Source organism: Balaenoptera borealis (assembly GCF_965194805.1).
Source record: "Balaenoptera borealis genome assembly, chromosome: 2".
Classification (NCBI taxonomy): domain Eukaryota; kingdom Metazoa; phylum Chordata; class Mammalia; order Artiodactyla; family Balaenopteridae; genus Balaenoptera; species Balaenoptera borealis.
This window is the reverse complement of record NC_138867.1, coordinates 35773585-35795754: the sequence shown is the minus strand read 5'-3', so window position 1 is coordinate 35795754 and position 22170 is coordinate 35773585. Positions and strand designations below refer to the sequence as shown.

At 36.3% G+C, this 22170-nt stretch overlaps 2 protein-coding genes and 1 long non-coding RNA gene across 8 annotated transcripts in view; all 3 read left to right on the top strand.

Annotated features, from left to right (window-relative positions):
- PRKAA1 (protein kinase AMP-activated catalytic subunit alpha 1) overlaps window positions 1-14903 on the top strand; it is a 44594-nt gene extending 29691 nt beyond the window's left edge. For 3 of the 4 annotated variants that reach the window (XM_082382311.1, XM_082382314.1, XM_082382312.1), the window contains 6 exons: window positions 2609-2753; window positions 4076-4163; window positions 5927-6151; window positions 9363-9849; window positions 9962-10088; window positions 12004-14903. In XM_082382311.1, the coding sequence (XP_082238437.1) occupies window positions 2609-2753; window positions 4076-4163; window positions 5927-6151; window positions 9363-9849; window positions 9962-10088; window positions 12004-12248 (1317 nt within the window). In that variant the 3' untranslated portion in view covers window positions 12249-14903. Of the gene's footprint in view, window positions 1-714; window positions 814-2608; window positions 2754-4075; window positions 4164-5926; window positions 6152-9362; window positions 9850-9961; window positions 10089-12003 lie in introns of all 4 variants that reach the window. The other variant, XM_082382313.1, reaches the window with a different exon arrangement.
- Window positions 6160-7036, top strand: LOC309624452. Its single transcript, XR_014241936.1, has 2 exons — window positions 6160-6619; window positions 6939-7036. It is a non-coding gene; the product is annotated as an uncharacterized lncRNA (long non-coding RNA).
- Window positions 14904-18509: 3606 nt separating the features above from the next.
- The window catches only part of TTC33 (tetratricopeptide repeat domain 33), a 32403-nt gene continuing 28742 nt past the window's right edge, over window positions 18510-22170 (top strand). Inside the window, exons 1-2 of one of the 3 annotated variants that reach the window (XM_082382480.1) lie at window positions 18510-18694; window positions 21563-21784. In XM_082382480.1, coding sequence (XP_082238606.1) covers window positions 21564-21784 — 221 coding nt within the window. In that variant the 5' untranslated portion in view covers window positions 18510-18694; window position 21563. The other 2 variants (XM_082382479.1, XM_082382481.1) reach the window with 2 other exon arrangements.

Below are 22170 nucleotides of genomic sequence, written 5' to 3'. Positions count from 1 at the left end.
TCATTTGTTCTATGTAGCATATCTCTTTACTTTCATCAAAATCAAAATCATTAACCAAATTAATTTTGATTTTACCATTTCTTAACATGGTTCATTTCGATTTCAGGTATTCCACTTGTCTTTTCACTCCCCACTCCCCACCCCCCGCAATCCCGCACAAATATTCTGCCTAGAAAAATGGAAACAGACACAAATTGAATTGGTATCTTGCTTTCTTATCTTTTGTTTTTCATGTCTTGATCATTTTGCTTTACATTATGGGAATTTTCCTCAATTTTATCTGTTGCATATTAAAATTCCAGCTGTCATTTTTTATTTCTTTCTTGTTTTCTGAAGTTGTCTTTCTTTAAATAGACTATTTTTTTTTGTTGTTCCACAGAGATAATAAATGTATCTGTCTGAGGATGACAATTAGTTTCAAAATATTTTCTTCTTCTCTTCCCTGGATTGCTTCTGTACCTTCTGTGCTCCCTGCTCCCTGTTTTTTTTCTATTCATTTTATTGGTCTTTGTCTTTTGTGCATGACCCTTGCTCAGATACCTGGTGATTCTGGGTTGTCCACTCATATTTGAGAGTGAGATTCTAAAAGCCAGGCTCATGAGGATGGAACTTATTAATTGGTGGGGCTTCCCATAGGTTGAATAGGTACGGACCTGTTTGTTTTACTAGGAAACACCAAATGTTAACAATTACAAATATTTTTCCTTGGATCAGAAAGTTGCTCCAGAAGAAACCTTCCAGTTTCCTTGAGCGTGTTAGCTTAGCTGCCAGTGCTCTGCGAGCTAAATGGGGAAAGGCCCACAAGCCTCACTGGTTAGTATGTTGACTTTCATTTTATCCCCATGTTTTCCTTCTGGTGCCTCATTCCTACTCTGGTGTCCTTGAGAACAGCTGGTTCAGCCTTATTAAAGAGTAAGTCGTGGGTCTTATTCCCCAGTAAGGGTGAGCTTAAAACTTCTTTCTTCCATCAGTTGTTCTGTTTTCAGTCCATTTCTCCCTTCTACCTTCAGAAATTCCCAACACTTCCAATATCTAAGCCCTTCCAGGAGTCTGTGTGCAGATGAGTTTATCATTGATTTCCACCCCTAAAGGCTTATTAGATTTCAGCTTTCTGTGGTTGGCCAAGTCTTTATCACTGTTCATCTACTCTCTAGCTTAGTGACTCCTCTTGATTACTGCTGTCTCTTCTCTTGCTCTTTTGTCTTTATATGCTGTCACCTTAGTGATGTTTCAAGGAGTGGAGACAAAAGGTTCCATCTGCCATGCTTAAATGGAAATATGCTTTGACTTTTCTAATCTTTCTTTGTAGACTTCCCCTCCTTGATCCTTTGTACTCTATTTATTATTAATAGAGTATAATTTTCATTTTTGTAGCCTATCCAGTTATTTTATCTCTTGTATTTTGCTTAACCAATTAAATTTTCTTCTCTTTCACATTTAGAACACATTCTTTTTTTCATTTAGTGTATTTGATATGAAGTCATATTAAAAAATGAACCTATATTCTAGAAATAAAGGTATTAGATTGCTAACGCATTATTACTTTCTCTAGAGGAAGGGTATCTCTGAATACTTCGAGAGTTTTAGTTTTGCTTTCAAAAGAAATTACTGGTTCATATTCCAGATTATCCATACCATTTAAGGTGTAGGAACCTGGTTTTAGAATGCTAATTTGTGACCTGTGTTAGAGAACTGCATATTAGAGTCCTTTGCGTAGAGAATTAATACGTTATTTATTAAATATGACTTCTTGGGAGCAGGCATACCCAAGTAATGGTTTTCATTTATGGAAAAAACATCATAAAATAAGAAAATATGGATAAATGGACAGAGAAGTTTTTAAAGAATATTTTTTAAAATGTAATTACAGCATAAGGTATAATTTTTTCAGTAAGCAGAGTAAAGATAAATGCTGTTATATTTTATAAAACAAATGAATTCAGGTTTTTCTTTTGTTAAAATTAAAACATCTTTTATTTCAGGAGATATGATAACATGGTTGCTTGCTAATTCATTAACACTGCTTAAATGTTGCTTTCTCATATAGTCCACAACAGTATTCCCCACCCCAGCATAACTCTTTGTGCCCTTATCCTGCTTTGTTTTTCTTCAAAACACTCTTACTCCTTATATTGATATTTATATGTTTATTGTCTATTTTCTTTAACTAGATTAGGGCCTTTTTTAAAATCATTGCTATATCTTGAGTGTCTAAAACAGTGCATGGCACATTGAAGGTATTCAATAAATATTTGTTAAAGGAATCAAGGATTAAATATTTGTAATTTACAGGAGAAAACATGCCTACTTTCAGGTAGAAATTGAAATTATTTGAAATAGTGCATGAGATTAAGTGAAAGCAAGTTATTAGAGTGTAGTCAAGAGAGTGATAATATTAGGAAGCTGAGTTACTGATTTGGGTTCTAAGATCCTCCTAGCATTTCTGTTTTGTGCTGCCTATATCTCCTCCCCGTTTCAAAAGTATCTCATGAGTGAGGTTCATTTGGAAGGTTTCTTCCATTTTCACAGTTTTATAGGTTGGAGAATTATAGGTAGAATAATTTCTTTTGAAAGACACACGTTTAAGTTGCCTCTCTACTTTTCTTAGCTGGATGAAAAAGAAAGTCGGCGTCTGTTCCAACAAATCCTTTCTGGTGTGGATTATTGTCACAGGCATATGGTGGTCCACAGAGATTTGAAACCTGAAAATGTCCTGCTTGATGCACACATGAATGCAAAGATTGCGGATTTTGGTAAGGAGATTTTTATAGTTTCATATATTCATTATGTTTAACAAACGTCAGTAGGATTCTTCAGATAACTTTTGCTTTTATATAATAGACTGAGTATCCCAAAGTAGCATATCCTCACCATTTGTCTATGAGCTACAAAAAGGAGTAAAAATAAGGAATTCTCTTAGCTTTATGTCTTTAAAATTGACTTTTATGACATAGGCAAACAATTTAAATTGGCAGCATTAGCGACATCACTTGAAAAGAGACCATTATTTAACTATTTGCTAAATAGTGTTATCAATAGAACACACTATTTCCAGTGTGTTCTTCTGATCAAGTATAGAGCAAGAGGAAAGAGACTGGGCTGGAGTTGTTCAAACTTTGAAAGCCAGAAGGCAAACCATATGAACAAAATTATTTTTAAAAAAAGAAAGTAAAATATCTTAAATAGAAAAGCATAGTTTCAGCTTGAGGGAAATTTAATGAATTTATTTTTCCTTTATTTCTTATATAAATTGCCATTGACATTATTAAACCTAAGATAAAAATGAATATCTACAAGTCTCTTTTTTTAGTTTCATTTCAAATCAGAGGAGATACTTAGATTTTCTTCAGTTTTGTATATGTTTATATATTTTAATCTATAGAGATTCACTAAATCGTGCCCAACAGCTCTGAGCTACTGGGTTTTTTTGTAACTGACTAAATTATTTGACTTTCTTATTCTTTAGTTGTCATTATTTTTTATACATTGTATTTTTGAGGAGGCAGAGTTTTCTTTTTTTCTTTTTTCTTTTTTTGGCCGCACTGCGCAGCTTGCGGGATCTTAGTTCCCCCACCAGGGATTGAACCCGGGCCACAGCAGTGAAAGCACCGAGTCCTAACCACTGGACCACCAGGGAATTCCCGAGTTTTCTTTTTGTAGTAGAACTATGAAGGAACTTTGATATTAAAAATTATTATTATTTTTTTTAAAGAATCAGAATGGAGGTTAATAGAAACTTTGAATTTTAATTCTGTTCTACATTTTTTCTAGTAATTTCTATATTAATAAAACTTAAACATGCCCAGTTTATTCTGTTAAGCAAAATAACCAATAGCTTAATATGTACTCATTAAACTCCAACAATGCACTAACTTTATATGTTGAAACAGATTACAGATTTTATGGCATAAAGGCAAAATATTTGGGAACAATAAAGACTGTAGGCTTCTGTTGAAGCAAAGAACAAAATGATGATTTATCACTTTAATGCAAACTCAATTTTATTGTTTAATGGAGTTTTGTTTTTATTTTTGTTCTTGGGAAATCTTGAGCAGTGGATTTTGTGCATTTTCAGGTCTTTCAAACATGATGTCAGATGGTGAATTTTTAAGAACAAGTTGTGGCTCACCCAACTATGCTGCACCAGAAGTAATTTCAGGAAGGTAGTGTTTGCCACCTCCTCCCCGCCCAATATATTTGTAATTGTCTTTTTTTCCTAGACTTTGTTAGTCTATAGCGTAATATTCAATTCTAGTGAAAGGAATTTAAAGCTTATTCTTTTCTTATCCAGAAAGTATTCTATTTTAAGAATAAAACATTATAAGTGAATAAGGATTAAGGACTCCATTTATCGAGGAGGATGTTGGTTTGCAAGTCAAAATTATATTAGTTAGATGAGAGTACTTTCATTTTTTCCCCTGGTGGAAGAAACTGAAGGTTTAAACCTAGCAAGTTTTAAAGGTGAGACATTAAAAACTTGAATAATACAGAAATATCTAGTAGTAAGAAATAGTGTACTATTTGCTTAGATGAAGAATTAAAAGTGTAATGTGTAGCTTTAATTTTTCAAATTAGCTTTAGCTTTTATGATAAAGTACCTTGGGGAATTGGACTGAAGTATTGATAAAGTCCTCAGATTTTATTTAATTTTCATCCTTTAAATCTTCTGGCGACTGAAATATTTTAAGAATTCTAATCTCTCAATTTACTAACCACCAGCATTGAGAACATGAGGATCTTAGTATAGGGCAGCTTTTCGAATAGTTTAGATAACAGGAAAATTTAATTTTTTGAAGAGTAACTGTTCTTCACTATACTACTGAAATGGAACACAAAGAAGCTAAAGTTTGTTTACTAGTTTTTATAATTAACTTTTAATAACTTTTCATTCAAACCATGTTTCTTTGTTTGAATGTCTTACATCCTGATTAATTTAGAATGCAGAAATAGAGTAGTATTTTCTTTCTATTTGCATAAGCTTGCTTGCCTAGACTGCTCAGAGAAATTATATTTGTGTTAAGGCATGGTTATGAGTAAGGCAGAAATATCTAATTTTAGATTTATCAAGGTTCATCATTACCTTTTTATATTAACTTAATGTTTATTATTTCATGTGGGTTGTCTAATTATTTTGGGAAGAAAACAATTTAGGACCTGGATACTGGGGGCAGTGTTAATTAAATAAACAAAAAGAAACGTAATTGTGCATATATGTAATGGGCCATTACTGAAGTCTAATTTTCCCAGTTTGGATAAGGTCTTTCTGTGAGGTCTAGATGTATGGAAACTTTTACTTTCAAAATAGTATTTATTGATCAGTTCAGTAATTTATTTGACCAATTTAAAGAAATCCTTTCCCTGAAGCCAGACTTTGAATGGGTTATCTAATTAGTCAGTAGCTGGTAAAGTCAGTAGGTTACAGTGTATTGCAAATAAGAGTTTAAAATCTTCTGTGAATTAGTTAGCTGGGCTTCATTCTACAGCCTCAGGCCCCTTTTACCTTGGTATGAGGTCTTGGGTTATTGCGGAGAGTGGGTTTAGAGTCCATCACTAAAGAACATTCTCACTTGATGAAAGATCGCTTAACCTCTCCTCTGTAACCAAAAAACAATGATTTTAAATTCAGTAATGATATGTTTGTTCAAAGTTTGGCCCTATTGATTGGATATCATGAGGAACCTTGTGAGGTAGCATGGAGAGAATTTTAGCTATAGTCTGTAACTTAAAAAAATTCTTAATTTTTGTTTTCAAAGGTAATACTGATAGAATTAGTATAGAATCTGTACGTGTAGTTCACAGCAGTGACTTACAGAAACCATATTCTGACTAATAATTCTTTATGAAGTATCTATATTTAAAATGATAAATTGATTTGCTCTTTAAGTTACTAATGAGTGTTTAATCCAATTGGTACTTCCTGTTACAGATTGTATGCTGGCCCAGAGGTAGATATATGGAGCAGTGGGGTTATTCTCTATGCTTTATTATGTGGAACACTTCCATTCGATGACGATCATGTGCCAACTCTTTTTAAGAAGATATGTGATGGGATCTTTTATACCCCTCAGTATTTAAACCCTTCTGTGATTAGCCTTTTGAAACATATGCTGCAGGTGGATCCCATGAAGAGAGCCACAATCAAAGATATCAGGTGATAAAGCAACTTGATTATCAGATCTAATAGTATCAGTGATATAAGTGAAAGAAAATTTTGCAGAACAGTATGTACAATGTAATCCTGTTTTTATGTTAAAAATAGTGTATAGACTCATTTATTTTATTTTGATATTTAAGAACACATACTAACCTGGCTGCTTTAGGGAAGTAAGATTGGTAGGAGGAAGGGCTTTCACTTTTTTGCTTTTGTTTCTTTATTTGTTTTGAAATTGTAGCAGTGAACATTATATTACTTTTTTTTTTTATTCCATACATCTACGAAGTTGCTTTAATGAAATTCTGAATACAATATTTCTTATTAAAGTAAATGTGTATATTGTAACTAAAATAGAGGGGAATTCACTCTTAGCTAAGTATTGTAATAATATACTTGGGGTTCAGTAAGGAAAATATAATCTCTTTTAGGCATTTCAAACAGGATAATATCTGATCAGAAAAATAGGTGCTGGGGGCTTCCCTGGTGGCGCAGTGGTTGAGAATCTGCCTGCCAATGCTGGGGACGTAGGTTCGAGCCCTGGTCTGGGAAGATCCCACATGCCACGGAGCAACTGGACCCGTGAGCCACAACTACCGAGCCTGTGCATCTGGAGCTGGTGCTCCGCTACAAGAGAGGCCATGACAGTGAGAGGCCCACGCACCGCGATGAAGAGTGGCCCCCGCTCACAGCAAGTAGAGAAAGCCCTCGCACAGAAACAAAGACCCAACACAGCCAAAAATAAATAAATAAATAAAATAATTAAAAAAAAAAAAAAGAAAAATAGGTGCTTATAAAATAAAGTGGAGGAGTTAAAGTCAGAAGTGGAGGAAGGGTGCTTTGAGCTGTCAGTTTTGTCACTCCTCACTAGTTCTTAGGACACCAGTAAGTACTTTTTTTTTTAACATTTTTTTTAACTTTTTTTTTTTTTTAATTCAAACAGGAAGTCACAAAAATTATAATCATCCTCATCAGTTCACTCAGTCCCATGTAATTAATATTTTTTTTCATCTTGATCTTTTGTTAGCACTTTTATGAATTCATCAGTTTTCCATTAGAGTTCTGAAAATGCTTATTCATTCAGTTCAACAGTATAGTCAGTTACCAGAAAGCTGTACTTGTCAGTGTATTACTTTTTAATTTAAAAAAAGAGCTAATAAAAAATAAAAAGGACCCTGTTTGGGTATTAGATTTGGTAGTGATTCTTTAAGATTTTCTATAGTATGCTTCATGTTTGACTTTTACATATTCTCATGGGGACTAATATTTTTTCGTAGTAAATTTGTGTGTTGCTATTTGAGTTCTGATCTTATAAATTATTGTATTTTTTCCTTTTGTTCATCTCAAGGAATGAGAAAATTTTAATTCAATCAATGACATGTTTGTTTTTGTAGTAGTATACATTGAATTACATATGAAATTACTGTATTGTAGGTAAAAAAGTCCATCAATTTTGCCAGTTGCATATGGTTCCACGGAATAGTTTAAATAAGGCAAAAGTGATGATAACAAATCTCCTTCTCAAATTTGGGCAGGTCATTTCTGATGAAGATTTTTTTTTTTTAATATTTATTTATTTATTTATTTATTTATTTATTTATGGCTGTGTTGGGTCTTCGTTTCTGTGCGAGGGCTTTCTCTAGTTGTGGCAAGGGGGGCCACTCTTCATCGCGGTGCACGGGCCTCTCATTATCGCGGCCTCTCTTGTTGCGGAGCACAGGCTCCAGACGCGCAGGCTCAGCAATTGTGGCTCACGGGCCCAGTTGCTCCGCAGCATGTGGGATCGTCCCAGACCAGGGCTCGAACCCGTGTCCCCTGCATTGGCAGGCAGATTCTCAACCACTGCGCCACCAGGGAAGCCCTCTGATGAACATTTTTTTAAAAACTGCAAATTTTGTTTCTTCTACCATCATTTTTCTTTCCTTTTTTTCCCTTATGGAAATTTCTCTTTTGGTCTTCCAGTGGCTAGACAGCACACTTCTCTGAGATGGAGGGAGAAGGAAGAAAGAAGTCAGATGTATATCTGGGAATAGTAAAGAAGAAAGCATTAGGGTAATGAAGAAGAAAGAAAGATCATATGTAGAACTTCAAGCTTGATTCCTAAAATAGATAACTAATAAGGACCTACTGTATAGCACAGGGAACTCTATTCAATACTATGTAACGACTTATATGGGAAAAGAATCTAAAAAAGAGTGTATATATGTATATGTATAACTGGATTCACTGTGCTGTGCAGCAGAAAGTAACAAAACATTATAAATCAACTATATTCCAATTTAAAAAAAAAAAGAAAAAAAAGCTTCATTCCTTTCCATTTACTCCATATGTTGCAGACTAGCTAAAAAACAGACTGTGAGTGGCAGGGCATGACTTTACCACTAGAGGAGAAGGACTAGTCATTCTGTAAAATTTATATTTCAGAATATCTTAGTGAGAGATGCTTTTTCTTGTGTTTTACATGTTTTTTCCAATTTAAATGAAATATGTGACAATTGGAAAAGACTTAGAAAACACCAAAAAAATTAGAGAAGAGAATTAAAGTGATCTTTAGTTCCATTACCCAGAATATAATCATTGTTCTTTTGGGTGTTTTCCTCTTTTAATGTTTTTAGTTTTAGCATATTTTTTTTTACATAGTTCAAGTCAAAAATATCCTTTTATATATGAAGTTAGGAAATCCTCAGTTCCTTCATTAAAATAAGGGGTATTATCTTCACAGAGTTGTTTGAAAATGAGGTGAGATAATATATAAGAAGTGTTTAGCCTAAAACCTACCACATAGTAAGCACTCAATGAATAATAGTTGTCTATTTTTGTTGTTGTTATATATTTTTTCACTTAACATTATATCCAAAGAGTATTATAATGAATCCACAGACTAATTTTGTTCTCTTTCTGAGCTGGAAATAACATGGTCTTTGCCATTTGTTTGTCATTGCTATTTGTTCCAAAACCTTAAAGTGTAGACACTTTGTTTCTGGTTGCTCCAGCAGTGTTTTCTCCCTCTTAAAATCAGAGGAAGGCTGGAGAATTTCCTTTAACATATACCATGAAATGTGAGCCAGAAGAGGAAAATCTCAGTTTTAAAAAAATGATAATACAGTATGAGTATAAATATAAATGAATTCATATCCTAAATTCCCCCAAACTGTTACTTTCAGTCTCATCTCTCCTCGAAGTCCTTCTGACCCCTGCCGTTTTCTCTCAGGGAACATGAATGGTTTAAACAGGACCTTCCAAAATATCTCTTTCCTGAGGATCCATCATATAGTTCAACCATGATTGATGATGAAGCCTTAAAAGAAGTATGTGAAAAATTTGAATGCTCAGAAGAGGAGGTTCTCAGCTGCCTTTATAACAGAAATCACCAGGACCCTTTGGCAGTTGCCTACCACCTCATAATAGATAACAGGAGAATAATGAATGAGGCCAAAGATTTTTACTTGGCAACAAGCCCACCTGATTCTTTTCTCGATGATCACCACTTGACCCGGCCCCATCCTGAAAGAGTACCATTCTTGGTTGCTGAAACACCAAGGGCACGCCATACCCTCGATGAATTAAATCCACAGAAATCCAAACACCAAGGTGTAAGGAAAGCAAAATGGCATTTGGGAATTAGAAGTCAAAGTCGACCAAATGATATCATGGCAGAAGTTTGTAGAGCCATTAAACAACTGGATTATGAATGGAAGGTAAGAAAGAAAGAGCATTCTGATTATTAGCACATTTGACAAACCTGTAGTCTGTATAATGTTTTATAGAAGAATTCCTTTTGACTTTGTTTTTCTCCATACCATATGCTAGGTTGTAAACCCATATTATTTGCGTGTTCGAAGGAAGAATCCTGTGACAAGTACATTCTCCAAAATGAGTCTACAGTTGTACCAAGTGGACAGTAGAACATACTTATTGGATTTCCGTAGTATTGATGGTATGTACATCAAACAGAACAACATAGATGACATATTAGACCTTGTTACCTAATTTGGCATTTTAGTAAATCTTTGATTCTTTTGAAGCTTTTTGAATTGTTCCTAGTAATTCAATAGCAAAAGAACACAGAATATAAGATTTTGTGCCTTTGTTGACGTGAACATTTGTGTATCTTGTGAATAGTTTATTGTCCTTTTAAGATTATCTTCTAAAATCCTTAAAGCCTGATACAGCCTGATCCTAAAGTACTAGTTTCTGCTACATTTCTGTTTTTTGTAGTTCATTTTGGTAAGATAAAATGTTTTATTTAGAATAAATGTTGACTTCTAGTAAATGGTGCAAAATCATACCATGGTTTGAAATGTACATTAATTCAGATCTCCCATGCATATACACTCTTAAAACTAATTTACCTCATCTATTAAAAAGCCTGATGGAACACATTTGACTCATAATTCAAATAAGTATCAATAATAATTCTACCCCAGCATTATGAAAGGCTATAGCTGTGTATGTATGTGTGTATATATATATATATATATATATATATATATATATAAATGTTCTCTCACAAACAGAACCTTTTTCTAAAAATTAATTAATTAATTAATTAATTATTTTTGGCTGCATTGGGTCTTTGTTGCTGTGCGCGGGCTTTCTCTAGCTGCAGCGAGCAGGGGCTACTCTTCATTGTGGTGCGCGGGCTTCTCACTACGGTGGCTTCTCTTGTTGCAGAGCACAGGCTCTAGGTGTGCGGGCTTCAGTAGTTGTGGCACACGGGCTCAGTAGTTGTGGCTCGTGGGCTCTAGAGAGCAGGCTCAGTAGTTGTGGCGCACGGGCTTAGTTGCTCCGCAGCATGTGGGATCTTCCCGGACTAGGGCTCAAACCTGTGTCCCCTGCATTGGCAGGTGGGTTCTCAACCACCGCGCCACCAGGAAAGCCCCCCAGAACTTTAATTAAGTAGAAGTTTATGGCACTTCTTCATTGGCCAAATCAATTGAATTAAGACGTGTTGCCACTTTTGTTCATTTAAGATTATATGGAATTATTAGATGAGATTTACCTGTGAATTTTTTGTCTTCTTTGTAAACTCAAAGATAGTACCCACATAGTATCAGAAAGACACAGTTTTGAGCTATGATATGTTGGCTAAACCTGTTTGTCTATGTCTAGATGGTATTTTTCTTCTAACACTTACTAACGCAGTCTGAGATACAGAATGGGTTTTATTTTTTTCCATTGTATTTGGATTAAATTCATGAACCTTAGGTTTATTAGTACCTGGGTTTACCAACTGAACGGACATTTACTGTTTTTATATTATGTTCCCAACTTAGGTTTTCCTTGATTTTTGTTCATTGGAATTGTTGTTCTTTTATAAGATCTTAAATCAAATATGAAGACAAAGTGGGAGAATGAAGAGCACCAAGATGAGAGTTAGGAGACTTGGGTTCTAGATTTACCTCTCTGTTCATTTGTCACTTAACTCTAAAGGGGTTTATGTTTTCTTATCAATAAAACGAGGAGTTAGATGAGATGATTTCCAGGATTCAAATTTTAAGTGCATTTATTCTATGATTTTAATATAGAAAGATTGACTTTTATTGCTAGGGAATGATGTTTATTAAGCCTCATTATTAGTTTATTGGGCTCTCTTAATCCTGGATTGCAAGACTGATGAGTAGCCAAATATGTACCCAGTCTTAGTAAGTCATTAGGGGCATACATTGCTGTGTGTGAAAAAGGCAAGTGGCATAATACAGATTCATTGCCTCTATTTTAGGAGGTATTCAAAATAAACATGCTCTTGATAGCTGGTCAGTGATGTCACTTAAAGAAGCAAATTAAATACTATTAAAATTTTGGGCAGGGTGTCATGGATTATAATAAATTGAATTTTTTTTTTTACCCAGATGAAATTACTGAAGCCAAATCAGGGACTGCTACTCCACAGAGATCGGGCTCAGTTAGCAGCTATCGAGCTTGCCAGAGGAATGATTCAGATGCTGAGGCTCAAGGAAAATCCTCAGAAGCTTCTCTTACCTCATCTGTAACCTCACTTGACTCTTCGCCTGTTGACTTAACTCCAAGACCTGGAAGTCACACAATAGAATTTTTTGAGATGTGTGCAAATCTAATTAAAATTCTTGCACAGTAAACCTAAAACTTTGCTTATTTCTTTGATAGCAATAAGCATGCATAATAAATCATAGCCAAATGCTTCCATTTATAATCAAGTTATACATAATTATAACTGAGGGTTGGCCTTTCGGAATGCAGTTTGCACAGGGACTGGAACATGATTAATCGTTAAAAGCATAATGTGCAGAAATGAATTAAGATAATTTTGTTCATTGTTCAGTAGGCATATAGAATAATATAATATACACAATGAATTATAGTTCTCTCAGGCTCACTTGATTTTTGGCTATTTTATATTTAGTGTATACAGGGCTTTGTCAAATATTAATTTACCATAAAGGCCTTCATATATTAATTATGTGTTGATGTGTTATATATTTGCTTTATAAATTTATTCAATAAATATTTGCCTAGAATCCCCAGAGAACTTTATACGTGATTTTGTTTTCTGGGCTTCTTAAATAGCAAGTATCTTCAACAGTAGGGACAGCCTGGATGATTCTTCCATATCCCCTCCTTAATATTCTTAATATTCTGTAGTATATGGTAAGTCACCTTAAAGATATTGGACACATTTAAATTTTTTTCTTTCGTTTGGTAAGTCCAGAACTTATATATTCAGATACTCTAAGCACTAAGTTTAATTTTACAATTTGTCCCACTATATTCTGTACATAAATTGCTCTTTTTGTCACAAGAGCTGCGTTGCATATACTGTAAATAAATCATGCTGGTTTTGCCAATATCACAAAGTCCTCTGCTCATCATGTCAGTCAGTATTAAATGTATGCAAAAAGTTCTAGTCATTCAATCATGTATCTTTTAAATTGATTCAGTGCATAGAACATATCTTACCAACTATTTGAAAAAAGATATGACTTTTTTTTCCTAGGCTTCATTATGGACATTTTTTAAAAGAAAAATTGAAAGGCTGTAAGGTGATCACATGTGTATCTACCACTTAGATTCAACATTTGTTAACATTTTGCCATATATGCTTTATATCTGTATATAGATACAGTTATATATATATGTGTGTGTGTGTGTATATGCTTTTTTCCCCTGAACCATTTGGATTTCGCAGACATATTGATCACCCCTCAACACTGCAAGCATCTCCTAAAAAATGATGACATTCTCCTAAAAAACCCCATAATACCATTAAAAATTAATAATTCTCTAATGCCATCTAATCATGCATATTTAGATTTCCCCCGTTGTCCTACAAATTTATTTCAAACCAGGCTCCAATTAAAGTTTATACATTGCATTTGGTGTCTCCTTCATCAGCTATTACTTTATTATTGTTTCGATAAAATATGGAACAGATCAGTTCTTCTAAATAGTCACATTTGCTTTGGATTTTAATTACTTTTTAAAAAGTAGCATTATTGAAACTGCCTAAAGTTGCTTAATCTTCCTAAGAGCTCTGATTTATATTTTCTTTTTCTTGCTCTTAGTATAATGCATTACATAATAGGTGTAAGAAAAAAATTTAGGGTCACCTCAGATAAAATTCGTATCATGTGTATGGTAATAAAAAATTACTGTGTCACCCATAATTGCCTTATACTATATTTTAACTTCAAGAAAAATTTTTTGGTATTAATTATTTTTCCATTGCAATGGAACTATCTTTTTTTCTCTTTTAAGACTCTTTGTATTGTAGTATTGTTTTTGGCTCCTCTGTAACCAGATGATAATGTACTCAAATGTCATGATAGCTTGCATAGTTACTGTAGTTGTAGATTTGGCTCCAGTACCCCTAGAAACATGCACTGAATTCAAAAGAAAAACCTTGCTTCCTTTTGTCCAGGGCTTATTCTATTCAACTTAGAATCTGAAAGCTGTATAAAATTATAGGAGTTCCATTTAAATATAAGTTCAAACTGTATTTATAACTTGTATGTGGCCCTCTGTTTTGAGGATATTGACTTCGTGTAGGCTCTAAATGCAGCATAATGTTCCTAATGTTAAGAACAGAAGGCTGTATTTTTAAAGCTACAGATTTGTATATAGAACTAAGACATCGTTGTAATGTCTCTATAACCTGTTGTGGGGAGCAGGGAACAAAAAGAGGAACCAATTAAATAGGACCTTCTAAAAACTGTTAATTTTGTAAACTGCTTCTTTTAAGTTATTGTGGTTCCTTTTAGTTACTGAGTTTTATTTTGAAGATATTTAAATATTGCACTTGTACAAATAGTATAATAAATGCACAGACTATTGCAGTAAATTCTTTTTTTAAGCTGGGATATTTGAAATGACAACTTTTGGTTGAGTATATCAAGGTTGCATCAGAATTTTCAGAAATTTACTGTTGTTTGCAAATTCTTACTAATTGAAGATGTAAGGGAGTCAATGCAAATGATTTTTAATCTTTTTTTATTATCTTTTCAGCAATTTATATTTTTTGTGATTTTATGCAACCATATTTTTACTTTGTCTTGACAACTGAAAGATGTATAAGGTTTTTGCCAGAAATGTACTGTATACATAGTTTTAAATATAACAGATTTTACTGATATGTAAAATTTTTGCCATTAAAATAAATGATTTCTCACTGAGAGGAACTTTTCTACCAGGTTGGGGGATATGGGAGCTTAATATATCATATCTAATTTAAAATAATTTCACTGAAATAAACTCCATTGCTTTTACTTTGATTATATTTTTTCTTTGGATGGTTCTGTAGTTTTTCAGAGTTTTAAATGATTTTGTACAAAAAGTCCTGCCCTCTCACCCTGCCCCCCCCCCCCCCCCCACTTTTTGACCTTGTAGTGATACCATTCACACTGAATTAATGACTGGTGGACTATGGGTGGATGTAGAACTCCATGAACCTTTGGAATGAAAGAAAAAAATGTATTTAAATCTTTTCCCCTTAACTCCTTCCATCTCCCCCATCCACAAGAGAAATCATATTTTCATCGTGAGTTCTCTTCACTAGATGAATGAAAGTCCACATAAAACATAACTATAAATTGGTAGTATGGTAGAAATCAATCTTTGTGGTACAATATTTCTGAGACTTGTTCATGTATGTCTTGACCAGAGTATATTTAAGGATACAATTTCAAATACTTTGATTTGGAAAATGGATAATAAAGAAAAACATCATTTTTCATCGGCTTACAATGTGCTTAACTTTTTTAACTTCTGGGAAAACTACATGGAAAAAAAAAGGCACTTGTTATGGCCGACCATCTGTGCACTTTTTAAACAATGTGCCTAAAGTATAGTGCTTGAACAAATTTTAGCACTTGAACGTGGTGATTGTTGTCTCATCTAAATTAGTGAGTTTTTGTCTCATCTAAAAATTAACCACCTGAACAAAATATTAAGTTATATACAATAAAAATCAGAGCAGTTATCTTTGGCTGCTAACATTAGATTTGGTTAGAATTCCACTACTGTTAGAATTCAATCAGTATGAAATCTTATATGGCATTGTTGGCAGGGCTTGTGTTAGATTGCTGACATTCTGAATCCTTAAAATAGCTTGATAATTTTAACAGAACACAGTACTAGACTGTTATGAACAGCACATAGATTGTTCTTTTAGGGAACTTATAAATTACTCTAAGTACCCTGACTGAACAAAATTGTACAAGAAATTCTCTTGTCTGAAAAATAGTTATTGAACTGTTTTATTTATTGTAAACAAGTAGGCTGCTCTATTTATTGTGGATGACAATAAACGTTAACTATGACAAATGTAGAGGATTTCTAGCAGCTTGGAAGATGATCATGTTGTCTATACAGACAGCATGGGAAATTATATAAATAGATGCATATGATCATAGACCAAAGTAAGTAGGAAAGTGGTGGGTGAAGTGTGAAAACTTAGTGTTGGAGGTCGCCTTTACTAGGGTAGAGTGGATCAAGATTAAGTTATTTGAGAGATTTAGGAAAGACTCTTTTTAGAAAGGGGTACAGCTTCAAGCACCGTTTAATTATTTTACTCTGCAAACTATATCCCCTCATAAGGCAACTATGAACCAAGCACTACGAATGTGACCATAAGGCATAAATCCTGCTCTGAATGCCTTGTTAGGGAGATACATATATTTTAAAGAGTTTTATAGAGGTATAACATATACAGAAAAGTGCACAAATCATAAAATATTTGGCTTGATGTATTTTCAGTGTTTTAGGTTTGCAATGAACATGGCCATGTAAACCTCTAACCCAGAGGAAGTAACATTGCCACCACCTTAGTAGTGTCTTTTTTATTAATATCAGAAGTGATATAATATCAGAAGTGGTATACTATCACTTCTGCCCTATCCTACAGGCAACACAGAACAATCCTGGTATGATGTGGGAAGGAACTACACAAGAGTATGAATGCCAGGTAGGGATCATAGGTGGCTATCTTGGAGGTTGGCTACCACAATTGCGTATTGCTCATTTTGAAAAAATTGGTTCACTTCCACAGTTCTTACCAATGTTGAAACATTTAATCCAACAATATATTATAAATAAAAATCGCATCTGATACCACCACTGATCTCATCGGAAAAATCTGAAAGTACTGGGAAGCTGGCAAGATCACTGTGGCAAATATATGTTTTCCAGAATGATGATTTTTGCTTAAATTCTTGAATTTTATCATTGGTAACTCTCGATTGTTTTCCTTGATGTAACAGGCTCCCTTTGTTCATTTTCACGAAAAGGCCTGTCAGACCCAAGCCTGGATAACCAGCAGGGGTGTCAGCCCTTCTAAGTAAAAGTTGTATTCCACAAAAAAAGCATCTACTTCAGTTTATAACGCAATTTCACGAGTGCTTTTATCTTGAGACATCATACTTCAATATACAGCAAAAGTACTTTGTACCTCCCATTTTTTAAAATTAAATTAAATTAAATTAAATTAATTAATTTATTTATTTATGGCTGTGTTGGGTCTTCGTTTCTGTGCGAGGGCTTTCTCTAGTTGCGGCAAGCGGGGGCCACTCTTCATCGCGGTGCGCGGGCCTCTCACTATCGCAGCCTCTCTTGTTGCGGAGCACAGGCTCCAGACGCGCAGGCTCAGTAGTTGTGGCTCACGGGCCCAGTTGCTCCGCGGCACGTGGGATCTTCCCAGACCAGGGCTCGAACCCGTGTCCCCTGCATTGGCAGGCGGAGTCTCAACCACTGCGCCACCAGGGAAGCCCCCCTCCCATTTTTGTCACAATATTAAAAAAAAATGTGTGTACTCAAGGGTCATTTTAATAAAATAATTTTTACTGCTTCTTCAAGGACATTGAGGGACTGCATCTTTTTTTCCTTACAATGAGTGTGTACAGTGGTGGAGAATACAATGACTACTAGTACAGCTTGGTAGCATTGCCCTGATTCGGGCTGAGGTGCCAGTGGTTTTAGCCACCATTGCTTTTGCACTCTCAGCGCAAATGTCAACATTGTGAAAAAGGTAAATGATGTCTTCATGTTAGTATGAAAATAAGGATAGTTTTGACTTTGAAAGGATCTTGACGACCCTCAGGGGGTCTGAGGATCACCTTTGGAGAATCCTTGCTCCCCATCAGTGGTTCTCAATGGGGTAGGGGTGGGGGATCCATCTTTTTTGCAGGGACATTTTCTCATGTCTGGAGACATTTTTGCTTGTCACAGCTGGTGGGGTGGGAGTGGATGCTAATGGCATCCAGTGGGTAGAGCCCAGGGGTGCCGCTAAACACCCTGCCTCGCACAGGAGAGGCCCCCTTCTCCCAACAAAGAATCATCCCGTTGGAAATGTTACAGCCTTGAGGTTGAGAAAAACTGGTCTACGAAAATGAGCCACAACGACATTGAGAAATCAAAACGATCTTAATTTTTCAATTTCCTAAACACTTCCCTGTATTACATGTCCCCACTTTTTTTTTATTTTCAAGACAGCTACTTTCGGGCCATAATTCTTTCTTCTTTAGAGAAATTGAGTCCAACTGTTTTGGGTTTTTTTTTTCCCCGACAGTTGAGCCACGGCCGTACCCCTTTTCAGTCGGGTTTGCCTCTGTCTTCAGCGTCTGGACGACCTCATCAACTAGGTTGTAAACTCCTTTAGGGAGAGTCGTGAGTCGATGCTCTGGATTCCCCCCAAATCGTTTTCCCGCGCCTCTTCTGCTTTACCTGCTGACCGGATGGACCTCGTGCTACCGCCAGGGCTGTCCTCTCCACGCGCACTCAGCCCGCGCAGCCGCAGTTTCCCGCGCTCCCGAGCTGTGGGCGCCCGCGCGCCGACGCTCTCGTCTGCCGATAGAGGGCGCTCCCGGCCCGGGCGGCCAGGACTACCAGCCTCGGAGGGTAATAATGGGGTGGGGGCGGCCGCAGTGACTTCTGGGATTTGTGGTCCCGGGGAAAGGATTGCGGAAGAGAAAAGCGCTAAGAGTCGCCTCTTCCCTGCCAGCTTCTCTGGACTGTTCGCACGCCCCAGATCGGGCAACCCCCTATCTTGGGAGACCCTGCACCTACGGCAAGCAGGTAGGAGGTCGGGCGCGGTAATTTCCGTTTCCGGTGGGCAAAGGGCAAGCGGAATGTAAACACGGCACCCGGGGAGTGGTCATCAGGTAAGAGGGGCTACGGGGCTGTGGTGGAAGCTGGAGGAAGTTGAGGGAAGCGAGGCTGGTGGGTCTTGGGGTAACGAGAGACAGGAGCTTCAGAAGTCGGAGTTGAGGCCTACCGCGGGTGTGGCAGAGCCAGGACGCTAAGGTTGGTCTCTAGGGACCAGCAAGTCTGGGGATCGGGCCCTCCCTGGCGCCCGCGCCCGGGGCGGCTTCCGAGGCGGGCGGGTCGGCTTTGACCCGCCCTGAGCGGCGGGAGGAGCGGAAGCGAGCTGGCTTTGCCCCCAGCGTGGCAGGGGCCCGCGGCCGCGGGCGGGGCTGTGAACTCGCGGGTGAAGTCCTGGGCAGCCTTTATGAACTTCGCTCTTCTTTACTGTTGTGCAAAACGAGGGGAAATCGCTAATGCTGGTTTCTCTTTTGCGGTAACATTTTCGGGTAAATCGGTTCTTGAATTCCTCACCTCCGACTACATCCCTATACCCGGAAGGATGCTGTTGTGATTACCTGTTTGTGTTCATCAGGTTTCTCGTCTTGGGTACTGCATTTTACGTCGCAGGGAAGAGAAGCATTCTCTAGCTTGTGGCAGGGTATAATGTCTGTATTATTAGAGTTCCCACACTTGGTTGGTCCCTCACATTGCCAACTTGGAAACTTGAAGCCAGAAAACTTAATCATCCTCATCCTTGTCACCTTTAGGGACAGTCATAAATACAAGACTTCTTTCTTATCTTGATTTATTCTGTTATCTCGTGAGACCTTCCTAACGATCCATTCTCTCATGTTGTTCTCCTTCTGGGCCTCCGGACTTCTGTTCCTTAGTAACCACACTTATATTTTCAGCCATTTCTTGGTTCTTTCCCTAAGTTACTTGCAGTCATCCTCAAACAGAGGAAACTCATTCTCCTCTCTTATAATGGGTCTGGGGAGAGAGTTTGGCGTTGTCCTGATTCCCTAGTATAGCTTATAATCCATTACTCCTACAGGCTTTTCTAGAAATCTCTGCTCCTGTGGAAAGCATGTGGTTTACCCGTATCAACCTGTACATTTCTTGGTTGCTGTAATTTATTGGCACTTTGTCATATTCATTAAGAACTTAGGCACATGACCCACAATTTTCTTACGCCTCCAAAATCTGCCATTATCTTGGGCCTTTCCATGTTAGTGGCCAACCTCACTTTTTTTGTCTCCTTCATTCTAGTGGTTGCTTATACTTTACTTCAGCATGTGCATTAGTGATAAAGATCTTGATATCTGCTAGAACTTACTTGCTATTTCATTTCTCTCCCTCCCTTACTCCCACAATGCCCATTCTTTGATAGTTTTATGGAGACCTCTGGTTCATTGCTTTTCCTTATCTCGATAGTTGATCAGTCAGTTGATCATAATCTTCTTGGGGTTATAGGCTCCTTTAAGAATGGAATGAAAGCTTAGAGACTCTTGTGCAGATAGCACACAAGCATATAAAAATTTATATAGAATTCCAAGGGTTTCTCAGTATCTTTAAACCCATCCATGTAACTAGCAAGAGCTCTTGATCCCTCAGCAAATCCCTTCTCTAAATAAATATTTGTTCAGTTCTTCCAGGGTTTCCTTTAACTTTGTTCCATCAGTTATGCTGTCTCGCTTAGCCCTTACATTTGTATATTATTGCAGATTTACAAAGCAGTTTACCATTTCTTATCATTCTGATTAACCTTATAGTTCTGTGAATTAAGTCATTTCCCAAGTTTGAATCTTTCAGAAACTTTTTTTATGGAAAATTTCAAACTTATATGAAGGGAGAGAGGAAAGTACAAAGAATCCTGTGTACTCATCACCTGACTTCATCACTTATCAGCTCAAAGCAATCTTTTTATCTATATCTCTCTTCTATTGCACTCCCCACTCCCGCTGATTACTTTGAAGCAATTCCTAGATACCGTGTAGTTTCATGTAAAATATTTTAATATGTATTCCTAAAAGATAAGCACTCTTTTTGTCAACATAATCACAGTACTGTTATACCAAAAAAAAAAAAAAGCAGGAACTTCTTAATATCATCAAATATGAAATCATTGTTCTGATTTCCCCTATTATTTCATAAAGGTTTCCTCCCTATTGGCTTCTTTGAACCTGTAGCTAAGCAAGCTCCACACATTATATTTGATTTGTATGTTTCTTTTTTTTGTTTGTTTGTTTGTTTTTTGTTTTTTGTTTTTTTTTAAATGGGGATTATTTATTTATTTATTTATTGTTGTGTTGGCTTTTCGTTTCTGTGCGAGGGCTTTCTCTAGTTGTGGCAAGCGGGAGCCACTCTTCATCGCGGTGCGCGGGCCTCTCACTATCGCGGCCTCTCTTGTTGCGGAGCACAGGCTCCAGACTGTGTGTTTCTTAAGTCTCACTTTTCTTTTCCTCTTGAAGAAACCTGGCAGTTCATTTCTTGAAGAAGCCAGTTTTTTCTTTAGTTTCTGTTTCTTGCTGTCTGCATCTCTGACATCTTATCTGGCATGCTCATCTGTATCCCATATTTCTTGTAAACTGGTAGAGGTTTGATCTGATTTAGCTTTAATTTTTGGCAGAAGTACTTCCTGGATGCTGTGTCACTTCCTTCAGGAGATACAATTGTGGACTTGTCTTTCTTTATGATGTTAGCAGCCTTCAGTGATTATTGCCTAGATCCACTATTTTAATTAGGGGTCAAAAAATGGTGACAGTCTAATCCTATTATCCTTTCTTTACCTATTTGTTGGAATACTTCTATAAAAGGCCAAGTTTGAAATTTAAAGCTCTTTCCTTGTAATTTTTCCAGAATGGCTTCCTTTGGATGGAAAAGGAAGATTGGAGAGAAGGTCTCAAAGGTCACTTCCCAGCAGTTTGAAGCTGAAGCTGCTGATGAGAAGGATGCAGTTGAGAACGATGAAGGGAACTGGCTTCATGCCATTAAGCGGAGGAAAGAAATTCTCCTTGAAGGCTGTGCTGAGAAAAGTAAACAGCTGAAGGACGAAGGAGCCACTTTGGCTGAAAATAAAAGGTATGTTTTTAGAGTTTTCTTCTCAAGAGCAGTTTTGGTCTTTGGTAGGACAGAATACTCCTCAGATCATCCAGAGATCTACAGTCAGGCCTTTGTGCCTTTGACTGGTATCTCCCTTGTGGTGCTGAAGAGTTTGAGAAATTAAAAGTAGTGCTGAACAAGAAGCACTTTTTAAAAATTCTTTTCTTTGTTCTTTATCTTCTTTTTTCTTTTTTTTTTTTTCTATTGGTAAGGATGGTTATAAGATTCCTTATTTATCATTTTTGTCATGATTGAGTCAAAGTTGAGGAACCAGCATTTTCGTTTCTAGGCATGTTATTATTTTTGATTCTGGGAGTAATCTTATTAATGCATTTTAATGTAAAACATAAAATAATGCTTAAGCT